Raw genomic sequence first — 9,179 nt, forward strand, 5'->3', positions numbered from 1 at the left:
ACTAGTCCTGTGTTGCATAAATCTACTGAAACAAGACCCTTGTTGTAAGAAAACGACTCATCGCGCGGGACTGCCTTATGGCCAGCCTGGCTGCTTGATAAGGATTGATCTGACGGCTACACAAGCGGCGGACGCTCGCGCACATCAGCCGGTTGAAGGTAAGCTTTTTCCATTTAATATGGAGTTTCATTGGATCTTTGGTATTAACGGGAAATTCAGTCGAGTTGCTCGGTCCTCCTTGGAGTGGGCCCGCAGGTTCCTGAATCGTGGCTCGGTCCTCGTTTTCCCCTTGGCCAGTTTCTACAGTTCTCCTCGGCCGCGCCGTCGTGTCCTCCGATGACGCCGCCGGCGCCGCCGGTTTCCCCCTTCGTTTCCACGGAAGCCGCGCGGCCTGCTCCCGTGTCAGAGCTACGAGAGGGCCATCTCCTTAACCAGATATACCCGAGGGCGCCTCGCCTCGTCGTCCTCACCTGCAAACCCCACGGGCGGGGAGAAGATGCGACTCACGTTGCCCTTGCTCGCTCGCAGCCGCCGCCCTCCTCCACGCTGGTTTCAAACTTCCCGATCCTTTTATCTCGAAAATCCATTTGCAAGTTGAAATCCCCAAATAGTACGTTTGATCGAGAAAATCCCCAAATATGGCGTGCGTTTGTGCAACTGTAGATTTGCCGTGCTAACGAAATACTGGTCTGAATTGTTTGCGTAATCGGATGATTCAATCCTGGAGATGGACTGACTGACGCATCTGGACAGCTGGTTGGCTTTGTGTTAGCGAGCAACCACACCCGCGTACACAGTCAGTCACCAGTCATCACCTTACTCACGACAGCAGAGGGTGTGTGGCTGCAGAACACTACACAATTTATGATTTGATATTTCTCCAACACAATTCCAAGTCTGAAGTCTCTAGTCAGGTCTTCGTTTGCAATGACAGTGACATGATTTGATCCGTGTGCACTCTAGCTACTTCTTCTAAAGCCAATACATAGAGCACCCTTCAACTTAGCATTTTCTTATCAACACTGTAAGCCACTACAATGGCGCTGCAGAAACTCTTCTATATCTCACTTTTCCTGCTAGTATGCACAGCCAAGGAGATCAACCCCGAAGCGGAGGCACTACTCCGATGGAAGTCCAGTTTGATCCGTGCCAACTCGCTGTCCTCCTGGTCGATATCCTATCCGACATGTTCTTGGTTTGGGGTCACTTGTGATGCTTCAGGGCATGTTACCGAGCTCCGCCTTCCCATCGCGAGCCTTCATGGTACGCTACACACCTTATACTCTCCAGTGCTCCAAAACCTCACTGTGCTTGACCTTGGCACAAATAACCTTGGTGGTGTTGTCCCAGCAAATATCTCTCTATTTCACACCCTCACCGTTCTGAACTTGAGCAACAACAATCTTGTTGGTGCCATCCCCTATCAACTCAGCAAGCTACCAATGATTATCAAATTGGATTTGGGAAATAACAACCTGACCAACCCAGAATATGCCAATTTCTCACCGATGTCCACTTTAAAGCTGTTATCTTAGCTAATAACGATCTCAGTGGTACCTTCCCACAATTCATTCTCAACTGCACCCATCCGAGGATGAGGTTCCTCGATTTATCAGGTAACGCCTTCTCCGGGCCATTACCAGATTCACTCCAGAGATTGTCCCAAGGTTGAGGTATCTAAATCTGTCCGCTAATTTATTCTCTGGCTCCATACCTTGCTCACTCTCAAGGCTCCAAAAGCTAGAGATACTATGTCTCGGGAGAAATAATCTCACAGGAGGAATCCCAGAGGTGTTGGGGATGATACCTGGACTCCGAACCCTTATACTATACAGTAACCCACTTGGTGGATCAATCCCAGCCTCACTCGGGCAGCTTCAGTTGCTGGAGACGCTCGGCATCGGAAATGCTAGCTTGGTTTCTACTCTTCCGCCCCAGCTGGGGAACCTTACCAGTCTCAAGATCATGGTACTGAACGAGAATCATTTATTCGGAACTTTGCCACCATCATTTGCCAGGATGCAGGAATTGCAAGAATTTGTAATAGAGGAGAACAGTATCAGTGGTACCATTCCACAAGAGATGTTTACAAACTGGACCAAGCTCAAGTACTTTGATGTAAATCACAACTTGTTAGCTGGAAGCATCCCTTCTCAGATCAGCGAGTGGAAGGAGCTACTGTGTCTCCTCCTCTCCCACAACAACTTTACTGGCTCGATCCCAGTGGAGCTGGGAAGCATGCCAAACTTGCAAGCATTGGACTTGTCGAATAACCACCTTACTGGAATTATGCCATCAAATATCGGTAATGCATCATCTTTGAAACTCCTTGGCGTCAGCTTCAACCATCTTGAGGGTGAGATTCCTGCGACCATCTCCTCGCTGGTAAACCTTGTTGCTCTCTTCTTGTCTGACAACAAGTTTACGGGTATCGGTCCTAATCTTGACAGCAAGCAGTTGCCAGTTGTCAAAGTGGCCAATAATAGTGGCTTCTTGGGAAAACCATTGTGTGCCTTTTGCCAACTAACACTTCTGCGAATCTTGGATCTATCGAACAATCAGTTGTTTGGTGAGCTTCCTGGTTGCTTGTGGAATTTGAGAGATCTACAATTCTTGGATTTGTCGAGCAATGCTTTTGCTGGGGTAGTTCCAACCTCAGCTAACTACAATTCTTCGCTAAGTTTGTTGCACTTGTCCAACAACAATTTCACAGGTTCCTTTCCAGCAGTGTTGAAGAACTTCAAAAGCCTTGTTATTTTGGATCTTGGGAACAATAAGATGTCTGGTGCACTCCCTCCGTGGATAGGAGAAAGCAATCCTTTGCTGAGGATTCTTAGACTGCGATCAAACATGTTCCATGGAAGTATTCCCAGGCAGCTACTAAAACTCTCTCATCTCCAACTCCTTGATCTCGCTGAAAATACTTTTGTAGGTTCTATAACAGAAAATTTTATCAACTTCTCCTCGATGAGTCAGGCATCCATGATGCAGCCGGTTCCAACAACTTACATAGAATTGAGACCCTTCCGATTTGCTGGTGATGGCAGCATAGGTATACTTTGGAAGAGACGGGAGTACACCTTTGACGAAAGATATCTATTTGTGACTGGCATTGATCTCTCCGGCAATTCTCTCTCTGGTGAAATCCCTTCAGAGTTGAAAAATCTTAGAGGCGTCCAGTTACTAAATATGTCAAGAAATAATCTATCTGGTGGTATCCCGAAGGACATTGGCAATCTCAAACTGTTAGAATCCCTTGACCTCTCATGGAATAAACTGTCTGGTCCTATTCCTCCTAGCATGTCGAACTTGAAGTTCCTGAGCTCTCTTAACCTCTCAAACAACCGTCTATCAGGCGAGATACCTACAGGAAGTCAGCTCCAGACACTTGAGGACCCATCGATCTATAGCAATAACCTCAGACTTTGTGGTCCACCATTGAGCATTCCATGTACAAACAATTCAGATACTACGACACCAGCGGATGGGGCAAAGGAACATCACCATGAACTTGAAACATTATGGCTCTACTACTCAGTGATTGCTGGAACTATTTTCGGTTTTTGGGTATGGTGTGGAGCACTGTTTTTCTGCAAGATCTGGAGGTTTGCTTTCTTCAGCTGCGTCGATGCGCTGCACCAAAAGTTTATACTGAAGATGAAGCGCACCTGACAAGTAGGGCACTCTGCTTTGTCCTAGCGCCTCATTGTGTTTCCTGAAGTTTCCTCATGCTTGCAGTATTTGCAATGGACGTATATGTATTGTCCATGACTCTGCTATATGTTTCTTTAAGTTGTAATAGTAATGATCAGTTGCTATCTGACCAGAGGTGGCTTATATTTGTTGTCTATTTGATGAGACAATTTCATACACTTGTAATAGGTATTACTCTCTGAATTTTGTGAGTCGCAGTTATATATGTTTCGTCATTGCTACTTATATATCTTCCGAGTACATATGAGTACATCTTCAATCTTGTACCTCGTGCATTGTTCACACTAACCTGCAGACTCAGTTATTCTACCACCATTCTCAACAAAAATATGATCCAAATAACACTGGTTACAGATGACCAAAGAATAAGAGCAAAACCACAGCATCCACCAACAGTTTGAAGGGAAAGTAACCCTCGCTGCGCATCTAGCTGTTGACGACGGCGCAGTGCTTCCTGATCTCCCCCTGAGAGCCGGTCTTGACCTGCACGGCGCCCAGCCTCGCCATGGACCGCGCGAACACCTGGAAGAACACCTCCGGCGGGCTTGACACGACGCCGGCGATGTCGGCCCGCGCCGCGGGGTCGGTGACCAGCGCGGCGTCGGACCGGAACAGGGCCCTGTGCTTGAGCACAGTGTGGTAGTAGCCGAGGTCGAACGTCAGGAAGCTGCCGGGGTCCATCTCCACGGCGGCGTCGCGGCCGCCCATCCTGCACTTGCGCTGCCGCAGGTTGGCCGCGTAGGCGGCGTCGAGGGGCGGGACGGCCCCGGTGCCGTTGCCGGCGGTGGGGTAGCTGTAGAGGCGGTCGGCGAAGGACGAGCAGTGGGCGATGCCGATGGTGTGCGCACCTGCGCGGTTGCACCTCAGGCCCGATTCAGAGACACGTTCGACCATGCAAGAATTCAGTGCTTGTTCCTCTGTAAATTTTTCCTTTTCATGTACTCGCTAAACTGAACTTCAGTGGGCTTATATTGTAACATTATTTTTGAAGAACTTTTTTTTGGTAAAGTTAGTGTGGGAAAAAGAGATGGTTTCTGTTGGATTCTCAGCACATCATTGGTAATTGGTAAAGTCTAGTTCGACACGTGCAGTTTCCTACATGGTTCGGAAAAAAAGTCTAGGTCGATGGTTGGGGCTAAATGATAAAGTATGGAATAGGAGACAGGATATAAAGTAAAGGCTATTATCGGTTTGGACTTGATTGATAATACAGGTGAAGTAGACATGTAAGCATAAGCATGAGCTTGCCATCGTCAGAAATGGATGCCGTTCATAAAGCAAGCATCAGTGACTCCAATGGCTTCCAAAACTAGAGGAAGCAAAACGATGGGTTTACATTTTACTGAAGTCTGGAAAGTGACTGATTCGGTGTGGCAGCTGGTGCTCAGAAACTACGGTTGTTGGTGAAGGAATATCAGCCCATCTGGCTTGAGGCCGACAGATAAAGCAACGATTCTTCGTGCTGCTTTGCGATGCCCGATCGGCACACAAAGAATGGGCGATAACTGACAGCCTTTCGTCGTGTCGGTGGCTACCGCTTCTCAGATAATTTGGGGTCGTTTGCCTCTGTTCAATCTTTTTAGCAGATGTTTAGTTTAGTAATCCGTGCGATCAGACTACGTACTACATGCATGCAGAGCTGGTTGGTTAGTGTAAGTGGCATGTGATTATTAAGCTGGTGTAGTGTGTGTATGCTGGGGACGGACCTGACAGCCAGACGAGGTCGCGCACGTCGAGGCCCTTGCCGGCGAAGAGGGCGACGAGCTGCGGGAAGGTCATGGACGGCGACGGCAGCTCGCGGACCGCCTCCTGCATGGTCGACACCGTGCCGTCCCTCCTCCCCGTCGGCACGCGCCACGACGGCCCGCCCTGCACCGGAGACCGTGTACACGTCAGTGGCGGCTACGGACAGATGACCAGATGGCGTACGTGAGCTGGGCTAAGCGCGGCGTACAATGGCGGCGACGGCGTCCCGGGCGGCGAGCGCGAGGACGTCGGCGCAGGAGACGACGCCGGGGCAGGCCTCCTCGACGAGGCCCTTGACGCGGTCGATGAGGTCGAACCCCCGCAGCGTCAGGTTCGGCGGAGCGTCCTTCTCCGCCGCGCCGGCGGCGGTGGAGTTGAGCAGGATGGAGCCGTCGCAGCCCTGCATGCATGCACCGACGCGGCGGTAAGTAAATTTGCGTGCAGCATTTGCGTTGAGTAACCCGCACGTATGGAATGGTCGTATGCACGTGCGTGCGTACCCTGACGAAGCAGTCGTGGTAGTGCGTCCGGAGCAGCGCGGGCGCGACGGTGGGCACGCGCCGGACGTGCAGCCGGACGTAGTCGCCCACGATCCGCTCCGCCGCCGGGCAGCTCTTGGCGTAGAACCCCATCCTCAGCTGCTGCGGCTGCTGCCGCCGCCCGCCGCGCACGCCGGCCGCGCCTGCGCCGGCACCGACGAGCATAACGGCCACGGCCATGGCACCGACGAGGAGCATCACCGGCAACGGCACGGCGGCGGCCATGGCGCGTCTGCCTGGTGATCGCCGCTCACTCTGTTCGCTGGTACTCTGGTCGACTCTCTGAAGTGGTATGTAGCGACAGAGGTGCAGTAGAGTAGAGCAGGGTCGGTATGCCGGTCGACGCTCGACTTGGGCTGCGTTATATACGCATGGCAGTGGAGGCAGCAGTACATCTGCGGGTATCGTTGTGTAGGCCCCTGGCTTACTTGGGAGTGAAACCAGCGGCGTGAGGCCAAGCGTGGCGGCACTGTGCATTGCTACACATGCACTCGAGCCAATGAGATGCCAACCTCTTTTTATCTCTTATAATTTCTTTTCGAGAAAACCACAACTCGCACATTGGCTCACACGACGCATGTTGCACAACTTGCACAGCTTAATAATTTGGATTTGGATGCGCCTCGTTATCATTATTATTATTATTTTAACATGGTACAGTCGAAATCGCTCACATACACGAGCATACTACATTCACCCTATAAACGCACGCACGCTCACCCCACTTCTATAAGCATCACGCTCACCCTATCTCTATAAGCATCTTCGAGAGACTTAGCCGGCATAGAGAAGCTATCACAGGCGCCTCGTCTCCTCCGACTGAATAAACATCACCGAAAAGTTTGAAATAAATCAAGAAAAATGCGAGCATCAATGAAAATCTAAGACTTGAATCTTGATAGGCTGGTGATACCACTATCCTCCTAATCGTACGACTATAGATTGGTTTGCGCCACATTATCATTACTGTATGGTTTATCCTAACCTTGGAATACAAGGAAATTCGAACTTGCCTCCATAGCAGGGGGTTGGAACAAACCTCGGAGCAATGTCTACTAACCATCCAAATCACGATTCTCGTATAATGTATTTAGATTAGAAAATTTAATTTAATATGCTCAAATTATTCAAGATCACACACACTGAAGCTAAGCATCAACTCCTGCAATCGCCGCACGCCTAGAGCGGCCAGCCATCCTAAACACAACGAAAGCTACTCCCTCCATACCAAAATGTTATATGTATTCTGTTTTCGTTACGACTATTCTTTCATTAACAACCTTTCTACGAGAACTTGGTTCATGTTTATCGAAGATTGATGCAACATTAGCTTCATTATTTAAACATGGACGCATATTGCATGCAATTCTGAATTTCTATCTTTCACATGACAGCTTTGCTACTGAGACTTCGTTATGTCTCAGTCGATGCTATATTCCGTAGATCATGCATTGAGATCCGTACATGTTTTTTCTTTTTCTTCTTATATATATGTCACTTGACTGAGACCTAGCCACACCCTTCACATAATAATCGAGTGACTGTTGGTCAAAAACTTTGCCTTAATTCACTAAAAATATGATTGATCAATTGTGATCGTGTAAATTAAGGACCCCTCTGAAGACCAAGATATGTTTGTGGCTATGCTTGAAAACAGGGGTTGACCTTCCTTGGTCATAAGGAAGCAGTTGATGACCTGTCGTTTGGTTGTACTCTAGCCCAACTGATTTTGCCGGTGGTGATGTGTGCTTTGATCTCTCTAGACCCCCTGATATAGAGTTGGAACGACCTTGAAATCAAGTTTTTTTTTAATGTTTTTTGTTTTGTTTTTGGCATCTGTATCAATCTTAACGGGTAGAACATTTTGCGGAAAGAAGAAGAAATCTTGAGGAAGGTATGTCGAAGATGAAGATGGTGGTTCGCGAGCCATACGCTCCCTTACCTGGCCTGTGCCTTGCTGGGTTTTGATTCCCTGCCCGTGATCAAGGGGAAGCATGCATGCGGGCGCACAGTGGTGGCGCACCGAAGGCGCCGCGTGCGATCCGAGGCAGTTTCTAGACCCCAGCCATGCAGCATGCGTCCGTCACGTACGCCAGTACGAGATTCCCACGGGCGGCCAATCATGTGAGGAAAAGGGGAGAAGCGAGACGCGATGCGGCCCGGGCGCGCACCATGGGCACCAGCCACCAGGCCACCACCGTACCACCGTAGATCGCCGTGCGCCGGCCTGCAAGAAGCGTGTGCGGCAGAGATCTCCATGTCCTCCGGATCCGCGTGCCCTCCCCATTTCTTTCGCTCCCTTCTGCTTCCTTTCCATGTCTCCGCTGATGGATCGATCTCGCTTTCCACGGCGATGATTGACGCATCATGCCAATCCCGGCGTCCACGTCGAGGGGGATGCCGGATGCGAGCGTGGATGGGGCCAACGGCGGATGGAAGAAAATGCAAGGAAAGAACATATGCTTTCCTGCCCTCGCCCCAAAGCTCACGCCCGGGGCTGAAGCTTCCTCCCTCGCAAAGGCTTCGTTCAGACTTTTACTTTTATGGTTCTTGGGCTCTCTAGGCACTTTCACCGACCACCTAGACCTACCTCGTGGTTGAAGCGCATCAACGAGGCCGTGTTGCTGTTCGGCATGTTGCGGAAATCATAGTGTTAACGTTAAGATGCGTCAGCCAGGTGATGCATGGGTTGGATCGGCCGTCTCGGTAGCCGTTGGATGACGCGTGCGACGGTCGCCTGATTTTCGCCCGCGTCAGCTGCGGCAACACGAGTTGTTACGGGCCGTTAGCCAGTCAGTTCGATCGGCCGTAGCAAATATTACACACGTAGACCATGTTGCGGTCATCCATTGCAGTATGGACCATGTTGCGCTCACCTTCAGAGCTTGCATGACGTGGTCACTTATTGCAACATGGATGTTACGGTCACCCTCGGCAACATGGACCCTGTGCTTGTCAATAGGGACACGGTCTTGCATGGCCAGCAACGGCGCCCACGATGTAGACGACCTTGCAGAGCACCACCATCAGGCCTCGCACCAGTGTCGATGGCGACCTTTGTTGCAACGCCGCCTGCCTCTACAGCAAAGTTCTTAGACAGGGAGCACGGGCATCCCCCTGTTGAATGAGAGCACGATGACGGGAGCAATCACGTGTCGTATGCCAGAGCGGGGAGAGGGG

General features: G+C 50.3%; 1 protein-coding gene and 1 pseudogene across 1 annotated transcript; one reads left to right on the plus strand and one right to left on the minus strand.

The window, feature by feature from the left end:
• Positions 1–222: 222 nt before the first annotated feature.
• LOC123132380 (receptor-like protein 46) lies at positions 223–3,900 on the plus strand (annotated as a pseudogene).
• Positions 3,901–3,917: 17 nt separating this feature from the next.
• Positions 3,918–6,342, minus strand: LOC123132381 (peroxidase 3). The gene is made up of 4 exons (XM_044552153.1): positions 5,961–6,342; positions 5,669–5,860; positions 5,421–5,583; positions 3,918–4,562 (listed from the first exon to the last, which is right to left on the minus strand). Exons 1-4 carry the CDS (start codon positions 6,222–6,224, stop codon positions 4,141–4,143), a joined length of 1,041 nt encoding a protein of 346 aa, XP_044408088.1. The 5' UTR covers positions 6,225–6,342; the 3' UTR covers positions 3,918–4,140.
• Between the last annotated feature and the right edge of the window lie 2,837 nt (positions 6,343–9,179).

Source organism: Triticum aestivum, chromosome 6A (genome assembly GCF_018294505.1).
Source record: "Triticum aestivum cultivar Chinese Spring chromosome 6A, IWGSC CS RefSeq v2.1, whole genome shotgun sequence".
Classification (NCBI taxonomy): domain Eukaryota; kingdom Viridiplantae; phylum Streptophyta; class Magnoliopsida; order Poales; family Poaceae; genus Triticum; species Triticum aestivum.